This window comes from Neocloeon triangulifer, unplaced genomic scaffold (genome assembly GCF_031216515.1).
Source record: "Neocloeon triangulifer isolate White Clay Creek 2 clone unplaced genomic scaffold, ASM3121651v1 ptg000004l, whole genome shotgun sequence".
NCBI classification, from domain to species: Eukaryota; Metazoa; Arthropoda; class Insecta; order Ephemeroptera; family Baetidae; genus Neocloeon; species Neocloeon triangulifer.
Genome location: NW_026775547.1, coordinates 2,988,068 through 3,013,565, shown reverse-complemented (window position 1 = coordinate 3,013,565; position 25,498 = coordinate 2,988,068). Strand labels below are relative to the sequence as shown.

The window sequence follows — 25,498 nt, the reverse complement described above, 5'->3', positions numbered from 1 at the left end:
TGCAACATTGATTTTAAGGCCAATTTGGGCCTCGGGAAAATAACACAGAGTACGTGAGATTTTTGTAAGGAACAGAACCTAATCAGTTGAATGATGTTGTTATTGCCGGGCACTGCGCTCCGTCTCCATCAGACACTCCCGGACGAGGATCCTTGCGTGGACTAGACCTCTTTTCAGCCGCTCGGCAGAGCTTTTGTTGCCGGCGTACGAGGGTCGAATATCAAGGCCCAACTCTTCAATCACCAGAAGCAGTTGCGCGTACTTGGACTGTGGTATCGCCTGTTGGTGCTGCAGCATTGGAAACATGTCTGGGTTGGCCCCAGCAGCCACCGCGGCCCGCTGATCAGCCAGCATATCTTCGTCCATTTCGCTGCTTGAGATCGCTTAATCGAGATTCACGTTAGCCTGTGCCTGAGGATTTAAAAAACACTTCAAACTTATGCATGTTTTCGTCAAATTACAAGTCGTAAAAGTAGAACCTTGTTTATGTACTTACAAGTCTATTTACACACAGGAAAAAAATAACAATCAGTCAGCAACCAACTTTCATTAAATTTTTGCCAGATATTTTAGATTTGCATTTGGGGGGTGTGGTGGATATGGAAGGAATGACGCTTGAAACCTGATTGGTGGATTTCTCAACCAAGGTTTTAGAGAAGGAGACAAATAATTTAATTATTTTTTTGCTGAAATTTCTTTCAAAATTAATATATAAATACCATTCAGCATTATAGTTTTAATAAAAAACATATCATTTTTCAGATAAATCAAAATAATTGTAAAAACGCAATATACGCGTAAGTAAATTAAGTGCTGTATCTACTGCTCCCTATAAACATGTTTAAAAGCGCGGGTTTTTATCATATGTTTACAGGTCGTTGTATAAATCTCGTGTTGGAATTGGAAATTTGCCAAAGGAAAGAAGTTTTTAGTTTATCTTATTTGATTTTAATTGCGGAATTAAAAGAAATCTTAAAGAGAAAAATATTTTAAGCATAAATATGGGAAGTACACTGCAGGAAACGAAAAGTGCCATCACTCTTCGAGGCTCGGCCGAAATTATCTCTGAATTTCTAGGTATGTATTAAAACATTTTTGTTTTTGCCCTCTCGATTGAAATTTACATTCATGCATATTTCAGACTATGGTGTGAACAGCATCCTGTTCCAAAGAGGAATTTACTCAAGTGAGACTTTCAATGCTGAGCAAAAATATGGTCTGACAATTCTCAAGTCTGCCGACGACAAAGTCAAGGATTTCTTGCAAAATGTTTTGGAACAGACCAAAGGTTTTGAATTTTTTATTTTAAAAAATTGACACCCATATCAGCAATTTAATAGAATTCATTACAAGATCTTTGGCAATTTTCAGAGTGGATTGCATCAAGAAAAATTCAAAAAATTTCAATGATCATCTGCAATGCTGACACAAAAGAAGTTCTTGAATGTTGGGACTTCAAATTGCAGGTGGAAAAGAATGACATTCCTGAAGGGTAAACGCTCAAGGCTCAAGTGATTATTTCTGTTTGTTACCATTAAGTCCTCCAATTTCAGTGAAACTGAAGTAGTTGGACACAAAGACGTGAAGGTAATTCAAAATGAAATTCGTGACGTCATCAGGCAAATTACAGGATGTGTCACCTTCTTGCCAATGCTTGACTGCCCATGTAAGATATAAAATTATCCCACCTTAAATTACTGGAATTTCATTTCCCTCGTAGGTTCATTTGATCTGCAAGTGTACACAGACTCCAACTGTGATGTTCCCGAGGGCTGGGAAGAATCTGCTCCAAAAATTATAGACAACTGTCAGGAGTTGAAGATGCGCTCTTTCTCCACGTCCGTTCACACTGTAGACACTGCAGTCTGCTACAAGCTCAATATGTGAATATGTAGCTCAACACTTATTCAAATGCATTTGATGCTCAGGTACTTGATAAACTTTTATGAATAAATATTTGAAAAATAAACGACGAAGACCAATTTGGTTTTGATAAATAAAAAATATTTATTTCTTCGTCTTTACATTTCATCCGGCAATAAAGCCATTCTGGAGGCTGTGTATGTTAAGAAATGCAAGTCTGCTCGCAACTGCGAAAGCCTCTGAAAATGTTTGTTTGTGAATGCTAGTGCTTGGGCCAAATCTGATGCACTAAGCTGAACAGAACCCTCTGTCAGCATAAACTCCAGAATAAGCTGCGAAATGAAAATAATTAGCATTCCATATAGGTGAATTTCCCTATTTATTTATGTGTTACCTGAGCTTCAGTATAATTCCTGGTGTTGCTGTTCCACTTCAGGGCCAATTGCAAAAGTGATTCTTGCAATTCAGGGTTCAACTTTTTCACAGCACCTCTCAGTTTGTCTTTCTCTTGGGACAGGACTGATACAAAATATTATTAGTTTCCCATTAAAAATTTACTTGTAAGAACATCTCTTACTCTGGATGATTTTCAGTGTTGTTTTGGGTCTATTCAACTGCAGGGATAGTTCCAACGCCGACTCATACATCTGGTTGTGCATTAAATTTGACAGAGTTTGATCTTGCTCCACTTTTTCAACCATTTCTTGTCTTGTTTTCTCTTGCTTCTCGACTGTGGTGTCTCGCCAGACCACAAGTTTTGAATCCGACCCTCCAGACACCATACGAGTTTGGTCTGCCTGAACTGTAAATGGATAAAAATTATTATTATTATTTTTATTTGCCTTTTTGATTTTCTTTACCTGCTAACGCCCAGATTCTTCCGTCGTGCCCATCCAATGTTAAAGTGCATTCGCTGTTTTTTATTGTCCACAACTTTAAAAGACCATCGCCAGCACTTGAAATAATTTGCAATCCAGAAGCTAGAAATTCTAATTTTAAGACTGATGCGTCGTGGCCTTCAAAAGTCTGTGGGAATTTAAATGTAAGTTAAATAATTTAATTTGTATAAAACTTGAAAGTACACCTTAATGCACGTGAGATCTGCCAAGTTCCACAATCTAATGGTGCAGTCGGCCGATCCAGTAGCTATCACCTGGTCCGCAGAAGAAAATCTGGCACACCAAACACCTCTTTTGTGACCGCGGAGAGCCCCAATTAAAGTCAGGTCAGCATTCCAAAGCTTTAAGTTGTTTTATTTTGTAATAAAATAAAAACTCAGCTTAAATCAATTTATACCTTTGCCGTTTTATCCTGGCTAGCCGAAGCCACAAATTTGTCATTTGGAGAGACACACAGTCCATTGATTTCTTTGTCGTGTGCGATTGCAGAATGCACTGGAGTTAACGAATATTCTTTCTCTAAAGAATAAAAATTATTTAAGCACATAAAAAAAACTTCGCAAACCGTTTTCTTTAATTTTCCATGCTTTGATACAGTTGTCCTGAGCTCCAGAATACAGCCACTCGGCACTAGTTTGACTGAAGACCACTGCACCAATTGATCCTGTGTGTCGTTCTCCAGACGCAACACAGGCCACTTTTCCAACCTCTTCGTCAATAAGCCATAATTTTACCGTGTTGTCCTATAAATTTTCACCATTAGTACATATTTCTAGCAGGCAATGTGCTAAAATTTGCCTTTGCAGATGAAGCCAAAAGATTTGGTTGCGATGGAGAAGCAGACAGTGCTAGCACAAGATCAGTGTGCCCCTTGAGAAGAAGACAATGCATATCCTTGAGTCTGTACAGTTTTATATCAGGGCTGTTACTTGCAACTGCCAAGCAAGTGTCTCCTTTGCCACAATAAACAATGTCCAAGATTTCGTCACAATAACCAATCAACTGCAAAGAAATTAAAGATTAAAAGGCAAGTGCATATTATTAAAAACATAACAGGTTCAAAAACGGAGTTATCATCATAATTATTTTAATGAATTAATTACCAGACGTTGGCATTCAAAGTCACTGAGGGTGTGCAACGCTATGGTGTGATCTACACCGACCATGGCTAAGACATTGTCATGCAACATGAGTGTAGTAACTGCAAGTCCGCCCGGTTCAGTTGATGGAGAAATTTGGGAGTTGGACTGAACAAATATTTCCTTGGCTTTCTCAACTTGCCACACTCTTACCACACCTAAAATAAACTTATTTAAAATAAAGTCCCTCAGTACCTAAGAAAATTTACCTTTTTCTCCAGCAACAGCAACATGCGGACCACTGTTGGACCCGACATGATAATTTCCAGGCAAAACACAACTGGCAGGAAGCAAAACCATCCCCTCCATGCTCTCATAAGTAGGAATTGTTTTTAATAATGCTCCTCCGTCTAAGTTCCACAAACAAATAACGGAATCACGTCCAGTGCTAAAATAGTTTTGCATGAACAAATTATGTATTTGTGCAGTAAATCAATACCTAACGAGTTGGTTTTCGTAAAATTCAATAGCAGTAACTTGGCTGAAATGCGATTCAAGCACAAGTATCTCTGCCCCATTGCTGACAGACCAGCTTCTGATTTTGCAGTCATCTCCGGCAGCAAATATTTCATTTGAGTTGGGGCGGAATTTGAGAACACTACAGAAAAATATGAGAATGATATGAGATGATGTTACTGTAATTCACTCACCTTGTGACACCTTGGCAGCCCTTGAGACTGTGGATGCAATTGAAGTTGGCCAGTTCCCAAATTCGAACTTTGGAGTCGCTGCCGCCAGTTGCTAAATAAATTGCATCTTCATCAACTGCTATACGTGCAACAGGACCCTTATGAACTGACTTCCAGGAACGTAATATCTCATTCTCTGTAAAAATTTATGAATTGAATAAAAATTACAGTTAAATTGGCATGAACAAAATATTGTGCAATTCAGTTTTAAAATTTTAATTAAAAATACATAAATAAATAACCTGTTCGGCTCCACTTGGCAATCAGGCCACTTCTGTAGCTGACAAAAAGGTAGGAACCAAATTCGTCTTCACTAAGAGCAAATGCAGTAACAGGGTCATCCTTGATATCTTCGTCTTCAGACGAGGAGGTACAAAACGTGGTGGTAACTTTTCCACTTTCAAGCTCTAGCATGTTCACTTTAGCACCATCCTGGCACAAGAAACTAGTCCCATCACTAGTCCACTGTTAAAGAGAACAAATTTTTATTAGCAAAAATAAAAGTATTATTCGATAAATGGGAAGACTCACAGCAATTTGGTTGCCAGTAAAAAATGCAGCGTGCTGGGATTCAACTTCAAAACTGAAAATAAATCGATGGATCACAAATACGATAACTTTCGCGTTTCCAGAGTAGCAAACCTTTCTTTTAATTTAAAGCGACTGGCCATTTTTGATGGGAAAATCCTTGTAACTTAGATAATTAACGATGAACTTGTCTAGCACATTAGCACAACTTGTTCACAACACGTGCTGCTGTTGTTGTTGACTTGCAAAAGTGGGAGGGTCATATGTGCGGAGCGCCGCCTGTAGATGGCTAAGGAAAGTAAAAATTATTATTATTTATTGTCTGTTTTGTCATCAATGATAAAAAAAATCAAGGATCAAGAGGTGATATAAAATAATCTACTTTATCCATCTTGTGTTAATTGTAAATTAACAAAACCCGCTTTTCCAGCCTGAATGAACAGTGAATGGTGACGTCTGGTTTGCTCAGAAAGCAAGTCATCCGCCGGGTCCTCTACTCGTGAAACAACAATTTGCAACCTGGTCAAATTTGCAATCATTCAATTACAATCCCCAAAGGAAAGACTTCATTTTAGACAAATCTGTTGATCAAGAAAGTGCTGAACCCAAAAGTTGTTCACAGTGAATTTTTCTTTGTTCACAATCAGCCTGAAAACATGCCGCTGGACAGCGTTAAAAACATTTTTATAGTACTCTCTGGAAAAGGTGGTGTGGGAAAATCGACAGTCAGCACCCAGCTTGCCCTTGCACTAAAAGACAAAGGATTTAAAGTGGGGTTGCTTGATATTGATTTGTGTGGGCCAAGTGTTCCATATTTGCTTCAGCTTGAAAACAAAGAAATCCATCAATGTCCTGAAGGCTGGGTACCCGTTTATGCAGACACGGAACGCAAATTAGCAGTCATGTCTATCGGTTTTCTCCTCCCCAATAGAAACAATGCTGTTGTTTGGAGAGGTCCGAAGAAAACAGCCATGATCCGGCAATTCCTCAATGATGTCTTTTGGCAAGAACTTGATTATCTCATCATTGACACTCCACCTGGCACATCTGATGAGCATATTACTGTGATGGAAAATCTGAAGACCATCAAATGCAATGGAGCTATTGTTGTGACCACCCCTCAAGCTGTAGCCATCGAAGATGTCCGCAAGGAACTGACATTTTGCCAAAAAACCGGAATTAAAATCCTAGGCATTGTTGAAAACATGAGTGGATTTGTCTGTCCTCATTGCACTGAATGTACAAATGTTTTCTCAACGGGCGGCGGGGAATTGTTGGCAGAAAAGGCAAATGTGCCATTTTTAGGTCGCATACCATTGGATCCAAGACTAGGACAGTGTTCGGAGAGAGGAGAAAGCTGCTTGATTACATTAAAGGATTCGCCTGCATCTCAGGCCATTGATAGTGTTATTTGCAAGCTGACACAACAAGTGCCTTAATTTTTTATTAAAAATAACTGAACTAGTGTATAATTTAATTTTCTTCAATTTGTAGAATTTCATTTCATATCGGTGGTTGATTCATAGTGTTGGAATATTGATTGGGTATTTGGAAATATTTCTACACTAGATAATTAAAATCAACAATAATTGTTTAAAAAACAATGTAATTAAGTTTATGCGACTTTGTAAATATTTTGCTTACTTGTGAGAATAAAAAAAAATGGATAGATCTAGTAAGTTACATTGATGTTTCTCTTATTAAATAGCTTTAAAGCTCTCCCAATCTTTTGCTGACTGATTTTTTGTTTTAGAAAACTTAATATCTTTTGAATAATTATATTTCTTATGAACTCATCCTTACACTTTCAGCACACAAGTATGGATGTGCTAAATTGTCGATTTGATTTACCGCAAGTTAATTATTCAATGTTTAAATGGTTCAAATGAAATTACAGGCACGTGTTATACATTTGATTTTTGCTTGTATTTTTAGCCTTCATTCCATTATTAGCTCAATTGACAGAATGAAGGCCACTTTCATATCGAGGTTGAAGTCAAAATTATACAGAATACTTAAGCGTTTCATTATTAATTCAAGAACTCGTGAAAACACATGAGGAAGAAATCAAATTGAGTACAAACTAGGTCACAAATAGTATTCTCTTTTGTATCCAATGGCCATTTGTGAATGGGATGGATATTTTTTTGGTTGGCAGAAACAGGCTGAACTACATCGTTAATTCCTGGAAAAAGATTAAATTTAGTGAAAAGCAAATTTTGTATTATCAAAACCTACCATAATGGCATTTACGATGTCGTTTTGGTTATTCTTTAATGCCTTGATGGCTTTGGACCGACTAACGCTTGCCTGGGACATGACCAGGTCTACGTCCTTTGCGTCCACTCCCGCTTCGTCCACCTCCTCCTCTTCAGATTCCTCTTGAATAGGGGCAGGCATTGCAGTGCTGTGGCTTGTCTCGCCAGAGGGAGAGGCTTCGGGGGCCTTGAACTTCTCGGCAGCGGCAACTTGGGCCTGCTGGCTCAGATCCTCGATCTTGGCCTCGCCGAAGACAATGTAGGTGTCAGAGGCTGGGTTCTTGTAGACGTCGGGCTTGTTGATGACAAAAAGTATGCTCTTGGACTTGCGGATTGTCACCCTGTTTACACCAGTCACCTAAAAATATTTAAATTTTAATAAGTCCTACAAATTTTTAGTACGGGGGTTGAAGAGAGGAAAAGTTTTCAGACTGCCAAGGGGTGTATCGTCAAAATAAATTCAGGAAAATAGCGAATTATTTTTTCCATTTTATCATCATTTAAATTTACTCAACTATGTCAGCGGAAATCAATTTCTTTATAATACTTACTTGTTTCAGTCCAAGCTTGGACATGATCTTGCGAGCCTTCTTCTCGCCACGGCTCTGCTTAGCCTTGCTGATCAAATCGTCTGAGAGACCCGCAGTTGAGGCCATGTGCATGTTTGAGCTGCCTGGGAACTGTCCGGCTGCCTTGTCGGCATCTTCCAGTTCAGGAATGGATTCGTCCGAGTCAGACTCGGTGCCGGAGCCAGAAGCTGCTGCGTCACGTTTGTTGCTCATGGTTGCTGGCTGGTCCAGTTCTGTCAGTTCAGGCATTATACTGTGAATTAATAAAAATAAATATTTTTTGAGTAATGTTGCTACTATGTAAAGAAAATGTGTGGAGAAAAAATTGTTAACGCGAATAAATACATATAAAAATTAATATGATTTCAAACTCAAAAATAAATAAAGGATCGAAATCTCTATCAGAAATTAAAGTTGGAAAACAGACGAAACGAATATAATATGTATTCCGTGCGCACTTCCGCAAACAACTCCTCCAAGGTTAAACACGACCATTTTTCTTTTTCAAAGCGCCGATCAACAATTTCGACCAATTATTCCACTCCCAAATCATTGTATTTTATGGATAGCAACCAGAATCAAAGATTAAAATTGCATTTTAATTGATCAAAAAAATTGACAGAAAAGAATAAAATTGTCCTGTCCTTCCCCGAAGTAAAGACGATGCGGAATAAATGCCCGGCGTAGAGGAGGGTTTGCGGAGCATGTAAATAAATTGCAAAATACGCTGTTTCTTGGGCAAATCGAAACATATTTGACGCACTACATTAATTATATACTACAGTTGACTAATCTTAATATCAATTACACACCATTCATGCAGCGATGACCAAAATAATAGAGGATTAAAATTGTTTTACTCACTGTGTGCTCCTTTTGTGTTTTGGTTGTGGATTGGGGTGTGAGCAGGGTTTTGAATAGGAGTTAATACATGGCAAACTTCCACCGTTGCCTTCATTCTTGAAGTTCGAGTATATTGCTGGCTCCTTTTCTAAATACCCACATACCATTCGGCGGCAATACAAAAGCGGCGCGAAAGCCGCGAAACGTGAAAAACTCGTTTCAAAAAATGAAGGAAAAAAATCTAAATTATTGTTAAATTCGTGATTCGTGTGGCTTAATTTTTGACACTCTTTGTCTATAACCATGAATAAAAATTAATAAAAATCATCTTTCTTCATAATGCTTAATTGATTTCCAGCATATTATTGATATATCAAATTTTAAAAATTGCAATTCAAATTGAAGTCAATTAAGCAACCATAAAGAAATTGATTATTCAATAACCATAATCATAAAAGTGTGTGACATACTTTAATATTGATATTTAAAAAATATTATAACATTATTTGATGTATTTAATTATTCTTAATGAAAGAAGAAATTGTAAGTTAATAGGAAACTAAATATATAGTTATAAATATTAAAATATTGTGATGGAATTTCACAACTAATTGGAGGTTAATTCGTGGTAATTTCAATTTAAAGTCGCCTTTTCCTCGATCCTTGATGGGTTTTGTAAGTATTATGTTTATTTGTTTAATTACAACAATAAAACTCGCAAAATGAATAGAGAAAAAGCCAACTTCAAATTGAAATCACTTTAAATTACAAGTTAATAAATTTTATTTTGATAGTCAGGCACAATTTAATTTATAGTAATCCGCAGGTTGTTCTCTACATCCATGTAGTCATATAAACACAGCTTAAAAACACCCACCACATTAATATAATAAAGTTTTGACTCAAAATTTAACTACAAATTTTAATCGAGTCGTCTTGTTCACATAACCTTCAGCGCTAATTATATAGTAGTTTAGTTTGTTTGTTTGCCCAAGTCACATAACGGCAAGAAAAGCGCAAAATACAAAGGTTTTTAGCAAAGTTTGACGCACTTTCAGTTGAGTAAATTTGTAATAAGGGTTTTTTTTATCTTTTTTGCTTTGGCATGCCAGAGGATCAAATGAGCTTGTGATTTTTTATTAGATTAAAAATGAATGTGGCGATTTAAACTTTTAAAATCAACAAAATATTATAGTATTCGGATATTATTTACACACCATAAATACGGAAGTTTTGATTATCAAGTTATTTTAACTGAGCAACTTTATGGTATTTTTCTCTAGCTTTAAATGAAGTTAAGCTTACATAGTTAGTCCAAGGGTGTAAAATGTCAATAATATTGTAACAAAAATCAACAAGAGGGCTCATTTCACAGCCAGCAAAATAACAAAACACATAAGCTCAAACCCACAAAATGCTATTAAGTCTCAATGTATCATCACATTATAATTCTTGAATCAAAGCCGGTGGAAAGCAACAGTCGAAATTCCTTTGCATGGTTCTGGAACAACCTGGAAATTTAAAAAATTTTGTGCATCACGACACATCCTAGATATTTTTAAGTTATAATAACCTTGAATCTAGTGCATAGTTCTTCTAATAATCTCTTCAGTAGAGAGGCTTGATATCCCAGACTCTGTTAGAAAAAAATGCTTCAAATACAGAATTTCAATTGCTTTTTTTAAATAAATATTTCACCTTGTTAACTTCAATAGTAGGAATGAATGTGACAGGAGGGTTCAGTTTATGAGTGGCTTCACCCATTTTGGCAAGCAACTGGATCCCTTCTTCTTTTCTCGAACAAGCAACAATTGGATCCCAATCAATCCCTAACGAGCGGGCGCACTGAGATCATCATAATAAAAATTAGAGAATTTAAAAATTAAATAAATGTTCATTACCCTTTTGCCAGCATCCTCAGGGTCAACATTGTCGCTAATCATGCAGGTAGTGTATCGAACCAACGTGAGCTGGTCAAGGACGTATTTGGTTGCACAGGCGTGGACCCTGTTGCCGTGACACTCCAGAGGTCCATGCTGGCAGCTAAATTTGTAACTGTTGCCATCGACCATAGACTGCAATCAGGGAAAAATATTGAAGGAAATTTCAAAATGAAAATTAGAATTAAAATTACCACAGCTTTTCCGTACGGCACAAGTGTGACATCGATAATATCAGGTGCTCTCTCAAGAGTTGGAAGCAGTTGATTTATAAAAAATCCTCTTGAGTCGGGACACAAAGTTTCGTAGAACACGGCAATGGCTACTTTTTCTTTTGCGGTAGACGAGGAGGAAGAAGTCTCGACCGCAGATACTTTATCAGCCTTGAACAAAAACAAAAATTAATATTTTGTAATATTTAATAAAAATAAAAAAAATCAATTTATATAGTGAGAACAGTATAATCTAGTTTACTTTTTTCCACTTTTTGGAGCTTTTTTGCCACTTTTTAGACTGAAAATAAAACAATCAATGGATAAAAAAGCCTATTGTTTTTAAATTAATTTGTCCGCATAAATCTGTGGCACAATATATAAAAAAATACTTCTGCAGAAGTGTCTTCTAAATAATAGTCAGTTGAAACATTAAAGACCTCAGGCCAAATGGCTCCCTTTCCCCCAGGCAGGCCCTTTTAATTTTATAGTTTAAAATTTTAGAAAACATTTAGTTAAAAAATTTTTTACATCAATAAATACCTCTTTTTCTAGCACAGCTAAATCTGGTCCAGTCTGACGAGACGAGTAGCCAAGCAGCTTCCAGATTATCAAACAGCTCACACCAGCGAGAACGAGTTTGTACCTCAAATTCATGGTGCCTTGTCATCAATGAAAATGTAAATTTGGCAGAAGATTTCCTAAATTTCGGTTTCAATCCACCAGTGCATGTCCGCTAATTCATTTTACTTTCTAAGATTGTGCCCTCCTCCTCGCGTTCTCAGGACATACATAAATATGGAACGCGCTCAGCTATCAAAATAAAGAGAAAGAGAAGAGCCCACAAAAAAAATTCTGACTTGTGAGATCAAGTGGGAGTGGCAGATTTTTGTCACGTTTATGGGATTTTTCGGACTGGCAGGTGACGTAAACTGTATCACGGAATGCAACAAGAGTGGAGGAGAAATGGAGAGGGGGGTGTTGGACTGTTGGTGCAGTAATTTGCGGCCTATTCGACTTCTGTTTCCCCCACCCCAAAAAAGCACATTTCTCAGACTGTTCGTCGCCGTCTTATGCCGATCTCCATCAAGAAACCACGCCTATCTGGGCAAAATAAATACCAAAAATACATCTGGGTCCAGAGAAATGAGAGAGAATGTCCCGTTACGTTTATCTAGGACTTAACTTTTCTACACGAATCCTTTCTTTTAATCAGGGTCTATCGTTCTGAATGAATTGTAGGTGAATCATCTAGTATTTTGTGTCATATTTCTCATTCTAATCACACAAAAATTAATTGCTCATTTCAGTTTTTGGATCTTGTATAAAGTTTTGAACTTCTACTTCTGCCTTCTGCAGTCAAGAAATGCCCAGCCAAACTGCAGCATGTGCACTCTGTCCTAAATAACATCACATCGCACCTATCTAAAAATATGGACGTCGGAGTGATAAAAATCGCCGAGGACAGCGACTTCCAGTTCTTCAGGCGAATGATTGACAACCACGATGAGTGGGATCTCAACTACTCCCGTGATGACACAAAAGTTTGGACCAAATCTGTGCCTGGAATTGAGTTCAAAATGGTTAAGGTAGGAAGATGGAGTAGTAAAAGATGAGTTGCTCAAATTAAAAATTCTGCATTTTCTCTTCCAGTTAGTTACGGTCTTTCAAGACGTCTCTCCCAGCGTGATGTACGACGTCCTTCACGACCCTGAGTACCGAAGAGTTTGGGACACGCATATGATCGAAGCGCACGACATTGGTTACTTAAATCCCAATAACGACATTGGATATTACGCTAGTAAGAACAAATTTTATTTATATTAAAAATGAACATCACAATTTACCGCAATTTACGTTTTGATATTTCTAGTGTCTTGCCCAGTCCCTCTGAAAAACCGGGACTTTGTACTTCAGAGGTCATGGCTGGACATGGGATCCGAGCAGATAATCATGAACCATTCTGTCAATCACAAGGACTATAAAGAGAAGCCCAACTATGTTCGTGGCATATCATACATTACGGGTACTGATTATCATAATATGTAAATAATAAATCGACCGAGCTTTTCCTCTTTTAGAAAGTTTCTTTTGTTTATCAAAAAAGAGCTCGGCTAGTATTGGCAATGAACTGCAAATCTTATTTCATAGAAAAAATTATTTACAAAATGTTAAGTTTTAAAAAATAAATGTTCAACTTTCTCAACAAGGAAGAGAACGTTTATAATCATTTTCCAAACAAATGTTAGTTTCTTAAAAAAATATTAATAAAAAATTTTAAATTGTAGGGTACATAGTGCGGCCAGCTGGAGACTCAGGCTGCTTTGTAGGTTACGCATCTCAGACCGATCCGAAAGGAACTCTTCCCTCGTGGATGGTGAACAAAGTGACCACCATCTTTGCACCCAAAGTACTCAAAGTGCTGCAGAAAGCGTCACAAGGCTACCCTGTCTGGAAGGCAAACAACAACCCTTCTTTCAAACCATGGTTCTTCCCCGAACAAATCGCTGCCCCTCGAATCACCGCAGAGGACTGTGGTGCCGTCGTTGCGGTAAGAAAAACAGCGCCCGAACTGGTGCCTAAATCAAAAAGCGATCAGCAACAAAGTCTTTCAAACCCCAATAACTCCAAAGATGCCGAGTCTTGCAGCTCAGATGACCCGACGCCCTTTTCGTGTGTGCCTGGAATTAGATTTAGCTTAAAATTTTTCTCCAAGAGTCGCAAGAAGTCAAAAAAGCAGGACGATAGTATTGCGGACGACTCTTGCAAACAGGCTAGTGAGTCGAAAGGCAAGCATCAAAAGGGAAAGGGCTAATGGCTGCTTTTTTACCTCAAAATGAACAACGACAAAGGTTTACGATTTTGACTAAATTTGTAAATATATGATATTTACAGAGGCTTCAAAATAATTATATGCCATAGTTATACACTAAATATTTATCAAAAACCGGTATAATAATCTAGCTTGTAATATTTATGAGCTACACCACTTTAATATAATCAATATTACAGAATTCACATCAATTTTGACTTCCAGCACAATACTGTATTATATCTAGTCGGAGAAAGACACAATTGCATTTTAACCCTATTTTAAGATTTTGCTACGCGCACCTCCATTTTGCTGCTAATTTGATCCATTTTTACAAATCAAATGAAAAGCTCAAGGATTTATGTATCACAAATTGACTGCTGATATGTTTTGAACGATGTTTATCGATGCTGACAATGGAAAAAAGGAGTGAGATTTTATCGCTCCCGTTACCAATTTTTGTGAGCGCAGTATGTGATGCACCTTTTTGCACACCATTTCTGTGTATTAGCGTGGACTACGTAGTTAATTAGATGCATTACTAATTTTATTATTATTGACTGGTTTTGAAGTATATAGAGCGCATTTACTTAATTTTTTAGAATATTTTATCTAACCTTCTTTGACGACAGAAAATAAAATAAAATGATCATCGAAATACATTAAAATAACATCTTTTTAATTTATTTAATACAATATTAACATATCAGTCCTACAGTGTGGCAAAACATGAAGATTTTTTTTTTAAATTCCTGTGTGCGAAATTATCCAGAGAGGCGCATCGACCTTTTCATTGATAACCGTACGAGCTGGGATTGTCTCCAGGGGCAGGCATGGCTTTGTCCTTGTTAGCTTCCAAATAGTATCTGCTCTTAAGGGTCCGATACTTCCTCAACATGTACAGAGCCTCGATCTCCTTCACCACGAAGTTGCCACGGGCGATCATGACCTTTATTTTCTCGGGGTCAGTCTCACTTTTGTTTTTGAGGAACGCAGTTTTGAGTCGTTGACGAAAGTACTCATAACCCTGAGGGTAGTCCTTGCCCAGGTGCAGCAACTGACATTAAGAATAAAAGCAACATTAAAAAATTTTTTAATAAAAAAAAAAGAATTGTACTACAAGTTTTATATTCACGCAGAAGTGAAACAATTATTACATAATAATTAATTTTGTTTTTAAAACGAATTTTACTTACGGTTTTGTACAAGTTTATCACTTCCGTTCTAAGTGCCATTTTTTGGATCGCATCTGATTATAATTAACTTGTAAAATTGATGATTAAAACTAGGGCACAGGTGATTTGGCTGCCATTCGAGTTTTTATTCTGAATCAAAACACTCTAACCCTTCTATTCCACTGCTGCCAACTTCTGGGCTGGGAAGCAGATTAATATTGTGCAGAACGCTTACATTTTTGTTTTAATTTAATAATATTTAAAATTATATTTTAATTTACAGCAGAGAAAGTATGTGAGAAAAATTTAAAATTTTTATTATGCTGTACACAAATTTGAAAATTAATGTGTACAATTAATTTTGTTAATTTTATATGAATTCATTTCAATATATTAATACATTGAAACGGTTATATTAAAGAGAAAAATTTGCAGAAAATTTAATTTTAATTCCAATGTATTGAATACTTCCATAATATATGCCATATTTTTTTTTTTTTTTTTTTTTTAATAAAAATCTTATAAACACAACATAATATGGTTAACATTGACAAGGTCGCATTTTATAATATTTTTTGTTATTTGCTGTCTTGTATGAGTTTGGCTAAAACTTCCTTTAGCTGGAACTTTTGAATTTTACCTGTTGCAGTTTTAGGATAATCCTGTACAATTATTATGTGCAGCGGAATTTTATACTGGGCCATCTGTAAAAAGTTTTGAACTAATAATTTTCAATTTATTTTATAATTTGAAATAATTATACCTTGCCCTTGCAGAATTCCTTTACTTCATTCAAATCCAAAGTCTTGTTTTCTGCAACTCTGACAGCTGCACAAACGACCTCACCTAGCCTTGCATTAGGTATTCCAACGACCTAAAAATATTTTTCAATTTAATTAAAATTGAAATATATTGTGCACCGTAAAATTTCAATATTCTTAAATTAATGGAATTGGAACCCCTGCTAATATATGCAGCACGCACGATGCACATGCAGAGCTCATGGTTATACATTTTAAATTCCTTTCCATCTCACCCAAATTCTTGTGGTTCTTATTTCATGCGGGTAAATATAATGTAAGAGAACTTAAACATACATAAAAACACAAACATTCTTATTTTGGAGGGGGATGTTTGGTTTCGTTTCACTTGCAAACTATTACATACAGATTAAATATGAGTGAGTGTTTATCAACGTGAACGATGATGGAAGCTCCGGAAAAACCAGCAGCATTGGATTACCCTTTTATTTAAGTGTTTATCGTTCAACTTTTATTGTCTGATCTGCACCGAGCGCTTACAGTTTACTATGGATAATAGGATTTTCTTCATCCAACTCATAATGTAAGTACACGGAATTTTTGAATTATTATTCTTATTCATTACAAACATCGATCCTAAAGCGTTTTCCGAGATGATCAATGTGCCTATTTTTCTTTTTCTTCAGGTATTTATCACCAAAGTATATGGATGAAACCGCTTAAAATCAATTTATTTCTCAAATTTTTCCCATGGACAGGAACTTTCTTTTGAAATATCGATCCGCCCGTAATATGATAGTGCACTGTAATTAATCATACCTGAGCTTCAACAATGTCAGGGTGCGTCTGCAAAACGTCCTCAACTTCGCCAGGGTAGATGTTTTCGCCGCCTCTAATAATCAAATCCTTAATTCGGCCTACCACTTTGCCGAAACCTCTCTCGTCGATTACAAATTGATCCCTATATTAGCGAGTTTTTAACTACTTATTAAAAAAAAATTAAAAAATTCACCCCGTCCTGAGCCAGCCATCTGGTCTGAGCGCTTCGTTAGTGGCTCTTTCGTCTTGCCAATATCCGAGCATGGTGCCGTAACCTCTGACCCACAATTCGCCTGGCGAACCAAAGGGCACCATTTTGCCATTGAGGTCAACCACTTTGGCCTCCCAGTGGTCACACAGTTTGCCTACGGACACGTCAAATGTGTCCTGCGGGTCGGTGGATGACGATTGGAAATTTACAGGACTGCACTCGGTCATCCCATAGCAAGTCTATATTAACAAAAAAAGAGACAAAAATGCATAAATGCATGGTAACAAATAAAAAAAGGAAGCTTTTTCCCCCAATATGAATTTAAAAAAAAAGGTTTTTATATTAAAAAAATTACTTTTTAAGGAAAACTTAAATATAATATTTAAATTATTTGTTAAAAAAAATATTTATAAAAAAAAATTTAAAGTTAAATTATTTATTAATAAAAAAATGCTACATACACTGACAAAATCTGCCAAACTGGTCTTGATTTTTCGTTGGATTTCGGCAGGACAAAATGCGCCAGCTGTGACTGCAATTTTGACGCACAGGTCAGACTTTTTGACGGATTCTGCTGAGATTGCGTTGAGCAGGTCAATGTGCATGGTAGGAGTGCCATAAACAATGGTGCACCTATTTTTGTTCTCAATTTTATTTAATATTTTTATCTTTAATAAATTCATACTTTTCCGCTTGGAGGGCTCGCAAGCTGTCTTTTCCGCTTGGAAGGGGAGAAGGCATAACCAGCTTGATTCCATGGCTGAGCGCAACAAGTGTCCCGATGACGCAACCGAAAGCGTGAAACAGCGGGTTTGGCATACAGATTGAATTTTCGTCCTGAAAGATTTTATTCAAGTTTTTATAACTGTAAAAAAACTGGCTTTGCAACGTTGATATTTTTTATTGTCTTATTTTGCAACAATTTTTACGAAAAATTTGTCAATGGCGAAAGGTGTATTTTTTTTTTTTTACTTTTGTCTCTTGAAAAGATTTTTTCAGATTTCTTAGTTTGCAATTTATAATAATATACGTTTTCATTCAGTTTGTATCGATCGCCAATTAGGTAGCTGTTGTTTACTATGTTGTGGTGAGACAGCACGGCAGCTTTTGGAAGTCCAGTCGTTCCCTGAAATTATTTTCAGTTTTATCAAGTTTTTTGGTGAAAATAATATGGGAAAATACTGAGGTAAATTGAACATTGCAAGGGTCATCTGGTTGAATATTTTCAGCAATTCTTAATACGGTCTCTGTCGCGGCTTCCAAATTTTCACTCAGCAAGTCCTCGAAGCGCAGAGAAATCCTATTCGGAAACATATTTAAGGAAGAGGAAATTACAATTTACATACAAATTAATTATAAAATAATATTATGTAAAATATTTTAAGTTGTTCATAAATCAAAATAAAATGTGTGTCTAAATTTTGCGTATAGAATAAAATAAAATGAAATTGAAATAATCAAAAATGTATGTACTAAGTAGTTAAAAATACTCAAGGTAAAAGTGCAAAAACAAGTTTTCCCTTGCAAAAGATATTTATAATTTTTTTCTAGTAGAATTCGCTTTATCAGTTTTGGTCATTTAAGACGCAAAGGAAATTATTAAAAATGCTGCTTGTATACAAAAAAGTAAGTTTTAAAAAGGAAATGCTGAAAATATTTTCTTTCACAGCAGCTTTTTTGAAGGTTTTAAAAAAATTATCTTATATTAATTTCTTCTGGCTTGCGTCAGGGCGTCAATTAGGTCTTAAACCGTTTTATTTTGAATAAATTAATTCTTGTTTTTACCTTAAATACCAACTAATATTAAATTTTCACGCTAAATAAATTAACAAAATATTCACTTTGGAGGACTGGACCCGATTGCGATGATATTTTGGAGACTTTCAACATGCCAGGAACGCACCGCGCCGTCACCCTTTGTTTCCAAATCGGGCGCAGCCTGCATTAAGATGTTATGCATATTTCGATTTCGCACTTGGTCTCCATAAACAAGCCCTTTGGCCTGCACTTTTCGCAAACACGCGCGCAGCTCGTTAGCTTCATAAAGTGGGTTAATTGTAACCTATTGAGACACAATAAATATTTTATTTATTATAAATTGTAAAAAATGTAAAATTGAATCCGAGCAAATAATAAATCACCATTAAAAAAAGTATTTATTTCTCAACTAAGTTGATTAAAATTTTTTTAGAATCTGTTTATGAATTAAAATTTTATTTTTGCACAAACCAAAATAAGGCCTGCTTTGGCCGCTGCCATCTGCGTGAGGTACCATTCCTCGCAGTTGGGCGCCCAAATCCCCAAGCGGTCACCGGACTCGAGTCCCAGTCGCACAAAAGCAGCTGCAAGTTGGTTCGCCTGTAAGAGAGTAGAATAATAAAAGTTGGCTTGTACGTACATTATGTTAATGACGGTGGCACTAGTCGACCTTGTCGCGCACTTGTCGAAAGGACAAACGCGTGTTTTGATGAAAGGAGACGAGCGCCGTCTTGTCCGGCCATTTTTCTGCGGAAATGTCCACCAATTGTCCCACGATCACAGGTGACAGCGGCTTTTCGCCCGGACAGTGGAAGTAGCTTGATTTTGGCCTGAAGTTTTTTTGAAGAGCATTCAAATGATCAATAAATCGCATTTTTAATTAAAGTAAAAACAGAAGAAAAAATAAATATTGTAAAAATTCAAACCTCCTCGGCGATGTTGAAAATGAGTTAACGGTTCTTGGCCACTTTTGCTTGTGTCCAAATTTTGAGCCATTCCATATGACAGATCTGCTCCTTTTTGCAAAAATGCAAAACATATTAAGAATTATCCTTGGAAGTCCTCTAAAGTCTTCGGCTCATAACAAGAAGTATGAAATTTGCAGGTACAGCACCCAATTTGTCGCTTTCTCGGAATCAAACTATTATTGCCTCAAAATATTTGAAGAGTGATAACAGCAGAAGGGACGAACCATATAAGTATATGGTGTCAGTAAGAAGACGCCTTAAGGCTCCCTGTCATTTGCCAACATCAGTTTACACAACCACGACCACCTCTCTTGGTTTTATTCCACCTCCAGACACCAAAGTTATAAATATAAAGTGTGCGGTTCTTCGCTTGAGATATTTTATACGCAGTTTTCATTTCCTTTCCATCTGGATCGCATCTGCTTCTTGTCAGTCTCATCCAATGCTGTGTAGTAGCTTATTTGCAACTTCATTAGCAGAACACTGGAGAGATTGTGAGATCAAAAAATTTATCACTACAATTTTAATTTTTCTTCTTCTAATATTCCGAATGTTTTTAAAAATTTGAATTGATTCAAAAGCACAATTTTCATTAAATTTTTAAACATTTATTTCAAGTTTGCTGCATATAATTTACTTTAAAGCTTAGAATGTTAAGCTTTTCTCAACTTAAATTTGCTGCTTTTGAAATTTGCTTTCAATCAGGAGATGGAAGCTGCGCAAACGCCACAGTTGGAGATTTATCTCCTTCAAGGAGTTTGGAACAAAACTCCTTGATCTCCTTGCGTAACATCCGCTGTGGCTAGAGCACGCCCAAATTATATTGATCTTTTTAGTCTTCGAGTTTGATGCGGTACATTACTACTAATATCCTTTCATTTGTTTAAAAAAACTAAAATTTATAGGGCAGTTTTCGTAATGAGCTCCTCGGCAGTAAACTAGATCGAGATGTAGAAAGCCACCATGATCGCCATGAAGTAACCAAAATTTTCAAACAAATAATCTGTGACTCACCAACAATATTTTTTTCCATTATTCTGTTTCCCCTCAATAGAAAATATCAAATGTCATTTTCAATAAAATTAACTTCATGGAATTTCATAACAGCCAATTCTTGATCCTGATTGTAGTTTTACTTAAATCAAAATCAATATTAAATTAAGTATCAAATATATATAGTTTGGTTTAATATTCTCTTTATAACTTGTGGGTCAAGAAATCCTAAGATTGCAGCGTCTGAAACTTTTGAATTAGGAGACCATGACCTTTTCTACAGCATCTACGACGTCTGTCAGTGGGTCAGTGGGAGGACAAGGGCACAAACAAAATCAAAGATTCTCTCCAAGAGGACATCATTGATTTCATACAAAAAGCGCAGCTGGTAAAAACATTTTGAATTTTATGATAGTTTTCTGATTATTTGTTCCAAACAGAGGGTTTTGGCCCACAAAGAGGATGAAGCCCTGTTGAAGGTGTACATCGTCGAGTGGAGACGTTTCATGACCCAGAGCAGCTACTTGCTGGCGCCTTTCAAGCACCTCGAAGCCGCCCTTCTCAAGAGCAGCCAACAAATAACGGCAGTATTTTCTCAAACATCAAGCAGCGGCTTCAAGATACGGCGATGAAACTGGTCCAGTCCGAAAGGAACGGCGAAGCTTTTGATTCTCAACTTGTGATCGGTGTGCCTTATGGTCTGTCTTAGGATTTTAATAAAATGCTTTGGTCCCAAATTGATCATTCTAGTGAATCTCAGCTTGAGGACAAGCTGCAGATTTACAGAGAGAACTTTGAAAGGGCGTATCTGGAGTCGACAGAGACCTTCTACAAGGTCATGTGTGCCCAGTACCTGGCAGCAACGGAGTGCAAAACTATATGCGGTTGCCGAGCTGAAGCTGAGGGAGGAGGAATTTTGGGTCAAAAAGTACCTCGAATCCGACGAATCTGTCCGATTGTTAAAACAATTCAATTGACATAGAAATTATTTCTAATCTAAGGTCTTTGATTTCAGTTAGTGAATACCTGCGTCGACACAATTGTTACAAATTACAGAGTCACAATTTTAGCAGAGTGTCCCAAGATGTTGATCAAGGCCAACGAGACTGACAGTAAGTTTCAATATTGAAATTTTGTTATTTTACCAATTTTTTTTCTTTTGTATTATTTACAGAAGTGTCTGTGTCTGTAATGTCAGCCATCAACGAGTTGAAACTCATGTTCAAGCTGATGGACCGTGAATCCGAAGGGGTCACGCCCATGCTGAGCACCCCGGAGTAGCACATTGTGTCCTCTGGCCTGGCGGACATGTTTACTTCGGCCAAGCAGGTCACACAAGACTTTGAAATGTACGTGGAGCACCTCTTGGACCTGTTCACCCTATTCAGTACCCTGTGACCGACGCTGGAAACAATGCTTCTAAGTGTCTGGAATTGCGGGCTAATTACTGCGACATGCTGCTCAAGAGGACCCCTTAGATCTGACTTAAGTGTTGAAATTGAGGCCAAACTTTGAGATGTATAGTAAGTTATGGTAAAAATTCTAAATCAATAAATTTAGAATAAATTAAATCAAGACTGGAGTTTCACATATATAACAATTTATATTTTTCACGTCAGAACCTTAATATTAGTAACAAATCTAACGTATTTTATTTGAACATATAATGACATCATATTGAATCACTTTCAATCACAAAAAAACTGCATGGCTATATTAAATTTTTGCAATTTTCTTTAAATGGCAGCCCTTATTTGTTTTGTGGGAGAGATGATAATAATACTGTCTTTGTAGGTGGTTGCGAATAAAGCAGGAACTGCGCTTCCTACTCAGGGATTGAAGCCTCTGTGATCCTTTTTGCCAGCACCAAACACACACCTTTTCCAGTCTTCCTATTCTCAATTGCATGTTGCATCACTTTCCGAACTCTGTCATCGTTGAGCTTGAACCAGTCACCCTCTTCCTTCACGATCGAATAGAAGTGGCCCCCTTTCGTAGATTTCGCAACCTTTGTTTTGGGAGATTGACATCCGGATTCTATAGGGTCCTTGTCCTTGCCACTAGTTTTGCTGTTCTCAAGAGTGATTTTGTAGCCCTTCTGGATGATGAGACCCTGCACAGAGTACTCGACAAAGTCTGTGCTTCTGTAGTTCCTAGAAAAAAGAAGGTAATAATATATAATTCTTAACACACAAAAAAATTATTTTACTTTCTCATGAGCTGTGGGACCTTGAAAGAAGGTTGGATTCTGATGTAGAAGTTGTTTTTGACAGCTCCTTCGACCGCCCTTCCAATCTCTATTATAATGAACCTGAAAAATTAAATTTAAAATAAATTTGCAAAGGAAATGTTTGACGAACTGAGGCATTTTCAAGCACTCCATGGTCTTCTGGTTGCACTGGCTGTTTTTGCACTGTTTTTCCATCATCTCCGAATACAGAAAGTCTGTAATTAGGGTTTGGAGGCTTGTGTCGCAATGAGGGTGGACTTGCATCGTTGGACTATCAATGATAATCGTGCTGGGCTCCGAGCAGCTATTTGAAAACAATAGATATGAAAAATTAAGTGAATTAATAATCCTATATAAAATAATCACACATGGATACCTGGAGCAGTTGACAACAATTTTCATGTTGAGACGTTTTGCTTCCTCGATAATTGATGCAATTTTTGTGCAGATACTCATCGCAAATTCGTTGCTGTCATGTTCACGTCCAAACTCCAAACCCCAATACACTGATGAGTAGTTGGCCAGGTTTTGCATCACATTCTTCCTCCTTGTTGCTGACACCGGATTGTCTCCGTCAATGATTTGGAAGACATCTCGCAGCACTCCTAGAATGACATCTCCGAGATCGCCGTAGGCAAGAAAAGTTATGTTTTCTTTCTTTATGTGTGAGCGAGAATTCTCTGCCAAGAAGGTTCTCTGCTATAGCAAGGCTGCCAACCTGTATATTTTAAGGTCCAATAATCTAAGCATAAAGAATTCTAATAATTTAATTATTGCCAGCTGCATAAAACCTAGTTAATTTTGTTTTTTATCCGTTTGAGCATTAATAAACTTTCATGTAACGCTAGTGTGTATGTTTGTTTAATTATGTCGACGCGATTACGATGATGTGAAGAAAAGTTTGGTTGGTAATGCGTCTGTTTAACTTTTAGCTGCGGAAAGGGGCGTGGCTTCGGGAAAAACACGTCAGAAGCAGGTGATCAACAAGATCTTGTTGCAGGTGATTTTCGGCCAAAATGCGAAAAATAGCAATAAGTATTGTGGGGCTGGTCGGCGTTAGAGCGACTGGCCGAATCTTCTGCCCGTCGGCCATGAAGTCGAGCTCGGCCGAAATGTACCTAGATCGTGTACCGACTACCGAATGCTGCTGAGCTTGGTGCATTTTCTGTTCTGGTGCCTCGAGTCGGTGGCGTTCGTGTGTCTCTTCGCCCGCAGAAGGTACGGCTCGTTGTGGGGCAGCGGCGAGCCGGCCGACGACTTTCGGCTCGTCGCCGACTGCGTCAAGCGCCTCTCAAGAACGTGCCGACGCACATGGCGTTCGTGCTGGTCGACGAGAACCTAGTCTCGGCCCAAGATTTGGCCAACAAGATCGTCTGGAGTTTCGCCGCTGGCATTTCCTTCCTCACCCTTTTACGACCACGACCACGACGGTAAAAATTTGTGCAATATTTATTTATCTACAAGTTTGTTTGATTAAAAATTTGATTGTAAAGCAAATTCAAGTTAGATAAAGGTTAAAAAAAATCCAATCCAGGCTCAATCGGACTGATATGGGACTTTTCTGATGAAATTTTGCTCTGCAGGCAAAATCAAGACATGCGAGGCTAAGCTGAGGAATATGAAGATAAAAATTCTCAGTCAATTGCTACAGCTTGCAAAGAAAATAAAGAGCAAATTAATTATCAGATTATGAGATTAACTAGTTTTTATTCATTCAGGTTATGGATATTAATTTAATATGGAATACAAAATTTCCAAAATTTATTTCCATCCCTAAAAACACCTTCCTTTTATTTTGTTTTTCAAAGTCAGCGCCGCTCAAGGAGCGCGCAACTATATAAAAGCCACTTTTTATTGTTGGAGTTTTGAACGTAATTTATTTAATCCATTCTCAAAATCCCCTTTAAATTTAGAACACTATTTCCTGTTTGTCCCCCTGACCGTTCCATGCCGATCGTTTTAAGGCAATTTAGATTGAACGAATTTTCGCGCACACCCTAGGCGCCCGCGGGGTTTGATCCAGTCCCGCGAAGCAGAGCAGTCTCAGAGTAATTGGGAGAGGAGTTTTCACGTTGTCAATATAGTGAGACACTTCCCTGTAGTCCACCAATTTGACTACTGAGGTCATCTGGCTGCACCTTGTGCATCAACCCATCTTGCTGCAACCCCAGCGTGGTTCAGCCCCTCCAAGTTTCTGTCTTCGATTGCATCATTTTATAACGCAAGTACAAAACGATAAAATCGAGTGCGAAAATTAAGCTTTCAAATATTTAAGTGATTTCCATCAAAGTGCCTTAAACAATTATCTTAACATTTTTTAAAACACAATATTTTCCTTCCTGTCCTTATTCCTGCCTGACACGAACAATGAGAATTAAAAAATTTCATGACTATGGAATTAATTTTTCAATATATTTCCAACATTCTTCCATTAAAACGATTAAATTTATAATTTCCATAAAATATAATCATTCTTCAATTCTTTTCAAACTGCCAATTTATTGATTTGTTATTTCATTAAATTTGAAGTGGTTAAAAACAGAGTGGCCGAAATTAAGCCGAACCTGCGATAAAAGGAATCAAAAAGGGCGCCCTGTTGCTGCAGAAGGCCACCCATGATTCCAACTCCTGCAGGGTAGATTTTGCGGATGAGCTGCAATGGTGTTAGCCAAGCCCTGCTGTTGGAGATGGCCGCCCATGATTCCGACTCCTGCAGGCACGGGAAGATTTTGTGGATGGGCAGCAATGTTGTTCGCCAAGCCCTGCTGTTGGAGGAGTGGTTGGTTCATCATTGAGAGCTGAAAATAAGAATTTGAGACAATTAATTCAAA

At 37.2% G+C, this 25,498-nt stretch overlaps 9 protein-coding genes across 14 annotated transcripts; 3 read left to right on the top strand and 6 right to left on the bottom strand.

Annotated features, from left to right (window-relative positions):
* The first annotated feature begins 874 nt into the window (after positions 1–874).
* LOC132193327 (mitotic spindle assembly checkpoint protein MAD2A) lies at positions 875–2,014 on the top strand. Its single transcript, XM_059613930.1, has 5 exons — positions 875–1,077; positions 1,142–1,288; positions 1,372–1,492; positions 1,554–1,666; positions 1,721–2,014. Exons 1-5 carry the CDS (start codon positions 1,002–1,004, stop codon positions 1,885–1,887), a joined length of 624 nt encoding a protein of 207 aa, XP_059469913.1. The 5' UTR covers positions 875–1,001; the 3' UTR covers positions 1,888–2,014.
* On the bottom strand, positions 1,989–5,377 carry LOC132193319 (transducin beta-like protein 3). The gene is made up of 15 exons (XM_059613917.1): positions 5,233–5,377; positions 5,122–5,173; positions 4,833–5,055; positions 4,552–4,726; positions 4,341–4,499; positions 4,111–4,289; positions 3,866–4,059; positions 3,561–3,764; positions 3,328–3,505; positions 3,160–3,281; positions 2,948–3,103; positions 2,724–2,889; positions 2,441–2,665; positions 2,258–2,382; positions 1,989–2,195 (listed from the first exon to the last, which is right to left on the bottom strand). The coding sequence occupies exons 1-15, from the start codon at positions 5,259–5,261 to the stop codon at positions 2,022–2,024; spliced, it is 2,361 nt and encodes a 786-aa protein (XP_059469900.1). The 5' UTR covers positions 5,262–5,377; the 3' UTR covers positions 1,989–2,021.
* Positions 5,376–6,797, top strand: LOC132193324 (cytosolic Fe-S cluster assembly factor NUBP2 homolog). The gene is made up of 2 exons (XM_059613927.1): positions 5,376–5,481; positions 5,549–6,797. The coding sequence occupies exon 2, from the start codon at positions 5,775–5,777 to the stop codon at positions 6,555–6,557; it is 783 nt and encodes a 260-aa protein (XP_059469910.1). The 5' UTR covers positions 5,376–5,481; positions 5,549–5,774; the 3' UTR covers positions 6,558–6,797.
* Positions 6,798–7,022: 225 nt separating this feature from the next.
* Positions 7,023–8,970, bottom strand: LOC132193322 (nascent polypeptide-associated complex subunit alpha). Of its 2 annotated transcripts, none has more exons than XM_059613924.1 (4): positions 8,810–8,970; positions 7,928–8,198; positions 7,357–7,734; positions 7,023–7,303 (listed from the first exon to the last, which is right to left on the bottom strand). In XM_059613924.1, exons 1-4 carry the CDS (start codon positions 8,953–8,955, stop codon positions 7,289–7,291), a joined length of 810 nt encoding a protein of 269 aa, XP_059469907.1. In that variant the 5' UTR covers positions 8,956–8,970; the 3' UTR covers positions 7,023–7,288. The 2 variants fall into 2 exon arrangements, with proteins under 2 accessions (XP_059469907.1, XP_059469908.1); XM_059613925.1 differs by having other exon boundaries at positions 8,758–8,833.
* An 884-nt stretch (positions 8,971–9,854) lies between these two features.
* On the bottom strand, positions 9,855–11,848 carry LOC132193326 (GILT-like protein 1). 2 transcript variants are annotated; one of them, XM_059613929.1, is made up of 7 exons: positions 11,691–11,833; positions 11,484–11,641; positions 10,923–11,111; positions 10,690–10,863; positions 10,487–10,633; positions 10,362–10,424; positions 9,855–10,299 (listed from the first exon to the last, which is right to left on the bottom strand). In XM_059613929.1, the coding sequence occupies exons 2-7, from the start codon at positions 11,595–11,597 to the stop codon at positions 10,246–10,248; spliced, it is 741 nt and encodes a 246-aa protein (XP_059469912.1). In that variant the 5' UTR covers positions 11,598–11,641; positions 11,691–11,833; the 3' UTR covers positions 9,855–10,245. The 2 variants fall into 2 exon arrangements, with proteins under 2 accessions (XP_059469912.1, XP_059469911.1); XM_059613928.1 differs by having other exon boundaries at positions 11,484–11,848.
* A 154-nt stretch (positions 11,849–12,002) lies between these two features.
* LOC132193321 (START domain-containing protein 10-like) lies at positions 12,003–14,150 on the top strand. 2 transcript variants are annotated; one of them, XM_059613922.1, is made up of 5 exons: positions 12,003–12,178; positions 12,251–12,529; positions 12,594–12,741; positions 12,814–12,966; positions 13,229–14,150. In XM_059613922.1, the coding sequence occupies exons 2-5, from the start codon at positions 12,374–12,376 to the stop codon at positions 13,753–13,755; spliced, it is 984 nt and encodes a 327-aa protein (XP_059469905.1). In that variant the 5' UTR covers positions 12,003–12,178; positions 12,251–12,373; the 3' UTR covers positions 13,756–14,150. The 2 variants fall into 2 exon arrangements, with proteins under 2 accessions (XP_059469905.1, XP_059469906.1); XM_059613923.1 differs by having other exon boundaries at positions 12,003–12,182.
* Positions 14,151–14,410: 260 nt separating this feature from the next.
* On the bottom strand, positions 14,411–15,108 carry LOC132193329 (electron transfer flavoprotein regulatory factor 1). The gene is made up of 2 exons (XM_059613933.1): positions 14,949–15,108; positions 14,411–14,809 (listed from the first exon to the last, which is right to left on the bottom strand). Exons 1-2 carry the CDS (start codon positions 14,985–14,987, stop codon positions 14,543–14,545), a joined length of 306 nt encoding a protein of 101 aa, XP_059469916.1. The 5' UTR covers positions 14,988–15,108; the 3' UTR covers positions 14,411–14,542.
* Positions 15,109–15,413: 305 nt separating this feature from the next.
* LOC132193320 (medium-chain acyl-CoA ligase ACSF2, mitochondrial) lies at positions 15,414–19,812 on the bottom strand. Of its 3 annotated transcripts, XM_059613918.1 has the most exons (13): positions 19,669–19,812; positions 19,403–19,617; positions 19,147–19,306; positions 18,948–19,076; positions 18,560–18,780; positions 17,901–18,030; positions 17,749–17,844; positions 17,404–17,555; positions 17,180–17,351; positions 16,701–16,957; positions 16,508–16,649; positions 15,691–15,801; positions 15,414–15,631 (listed from the first exon to the last, which is right to left on the bottom strand). In XM_059613918.1, exons 2-13 carry the CDS (start codon positions 19,513–19,515, stop codon positions 15,506–15,508), a joined length of 1,809 nt encoding a protein of 602 aa, XP_059469901.1. In that variant the 5' UTR covers positions 19,516–19,617; positions 19,669–19,812; the 3' UTR covers positions 15,414–15,505. The 3 variants fall into 3 exon arrangements, with proteins under 3 accessions (XP_059469901.1, XP_059469904.1, XP_059469903.1); XM_059613921.1 differs by having other exon boundaries at positions 17,797–17,844; positions 19,403–19,802; XM_059613920.1 differs by having other exon boundaries at positions 17,901–18,018; positions 19,403–19,795.
* Positions 19,813–22,003: 2,191 nt separating this feature from the next.
* LOC132193328 (uncharacterized) lies at positions 22,004–23,359 on the bottom strand. Its single transcript, XM_059613932.1, has 4 exons — positions 23,044–23,359; positions 22,798–22,971; positions 22,647–22,748; positions 22,004–22,590 (listed from the first exon to the last, which is right to left on the bottom strand). Exons 1-4 carry the CDS (start codon positions 23,199–23,201, stop codon positions 22,263–22,265), a joined length of 762 nt encoding a protein of 253 aa, XP_059469915.1. The 5' UTR covers positions 23,202–23,359; the 3' UTR covers positions 22,004–22,262.
* Between the last annotated feature and the right edge of the window lie 2,139 nt (positions 23,360–25,498).

Excerpts from the sequence above, each read along its gene's own strand:
- LOC132193328 (XM_059613932.1), bottom strand. The coding sequence starts at position 23,201 with ATGCAAAACCTGGCCAACTACTCATCAGTGTATTGGGGTTTGGAGTTT. Across the intron at positions 22,749-22,797 it reads GAGTGCTTGAAAATGCCTCA|GTTCATTATAATAGAGATTG; the intron begins GTTCGTCAAACA and ends TTAATTTTTCAG. Across the intron at positions 22,591-22,646 it reads GTCCCACAGCTCATGAGAAA|GAACTACAGAAGCACAGACT; the intron begins GTAAAATAATTT and ends TCTTTTTTCTAG.
- LOC132193322 (XM_059613924.1), bottom strand. The coding sequence starts at position 8,955 with ATGGTATGTGGGTATTTAGAAAAGGAGCCAGCAATATACTCGAACTTC. Across the intron at positions 8,199-8,809 it reads AAACACAAAAGGAGCACACA|TATAATGCCTGAACTGACAG; the intron begins GTGAGTAAAACA and ends ATTAATTCACAG. Across the intron at positions 7,735-7,927 it reads CCAAGCTTGGACTGAAACAA|GTGACTGGTGTAAACAGGGT; the intron begins GTAAGTATTATA and ends AAATATTTTTAG.
- LOC132193327 (XM_059613930.1), top strand. The coding sequence starts at position 1,002 with ATGGGAAGTACACTGCAGGAAACGAAAAGTGCCATCACTCTTCGAGGC. Across the intron at positions 1,078-1,141 it reads AATTATCTCTGAATTTCTAG|ACTATGGTGTGAACAGCATC; the intron begins GTATGTATTAAA and ends TGCATATTTCAG. Across the intron at positions 1,289-1,371 it reads TGTTTTGGAACAGACCAAAG|AGTGGATTGCATCAAGAAAA; the intron begins GTTTTGAATTTT and ends GGCAATTTTCAG.
- LOC132193329 (XM_059613933.1), bottom strand. The coding sequence starts at position 14,987 with ATGGCACTTAGAACGGAAGTGATAAACTTGTACAAAACC. Across the intron at positions 14,810-14,948 it reads TGATAAACTTGTACAAAACC|TTGCTGCACCTGGGCAAGGA; the intron begins GTAAGTAAAATT and ends TCTTAATGTCAG.
- LOC132193326 (XM_059613928.1), bottom strand. The coding sequence starts at position 11,597 with ATGAATTTGAGGTACAAACTCGTTCTCGCTGGTGTGAGCTGTTTGATA. Across the intron at positions 11,112-11,483 it reads TAGCTGTGCTAGAAAAAGAG|GCTGATAAAGTATCTGCGGT; the intron begins GTATTTATTGAT and ends TTTTTGTTCAAG. Across the intron at positions 10,425-10,486 it reads CTACTATTGAAGTTAACAAG|AGTCTGGGATATCAAGCCTC; the intron begins GTGAAATATTTA and ends TTTTTCTAACAG.
- LOC132193324 (XM_059613927.1), top strand. The coding sequence starts at position 5,775 with ATGCCGCTGGACAGCGTTAAAAACATTTTTATAGTACTCTCTGGAAAA.
- LOC132193321 (XM_059613922.1), top strand. The coding sequence starts at position 12,374 with ATGGACGTCGGAGTGATAAAAATCGCCGAGGACAGCGACTTCCAGTTC. Across the intron at positions 12,742-12,813 it reads CGACATTGGATATTACGCTA|TGTCTTGCCCAGTCCCTCTG; the intron begins GTAAGAACAAAT and ends TGATATTTCTAG. Across the intron at positions 12,967-13,228 it reads TGGCATATCATACATTACGG|GGTACATAGTGCGGCCAGCT; the intron begins GTACTGATTATC and ends TTTAAATTGTAG.
- LOC132193319 (XM_059613917.1), bottom strand. The coding sequence starts at position 5,261 with ATGGCCAGTCGCTTTAAATTAAAAGAAAG. Across the intron at positions 3,506-3,560 it reads TTTTGGCTTCATCTGCAAAG|GACAACACGGTAAAATTATG; the intron begins GCAAATTTTAGC and ends GAAAATTTATAG. Across the intron at positions 2,383-2,440 it reads AACACTGAAAATCATCCAGA|TCCTGTCCCAAGAGAAAGAC; the intron begins GTAAGAGATGTT and ends ATTTTGTATCAG.
- LOC132193320 (XM_059613918.1), bottom strand. The coding sequence starts at position 19,515 with ATGTTTTGCATTTTTGCAAAAAGGAGCAGATCTGTCATATGGAATGGC. Across the intron at positions 17,845-17,900 it reads GCAATGTTCAATTTACCTCA|GGAACGACTGGACTTCCAAA; the intron begins GTATTTTCCCAT and ends AAATAATTTCAG. Across the intron at positions 15,802-16,507 it reads CTGACATTGTTGAAGCTCAG|GTCGTTGGAATACCTAATGC; the intron begins GTATGATTAATT and ends AAATATTTTTAG.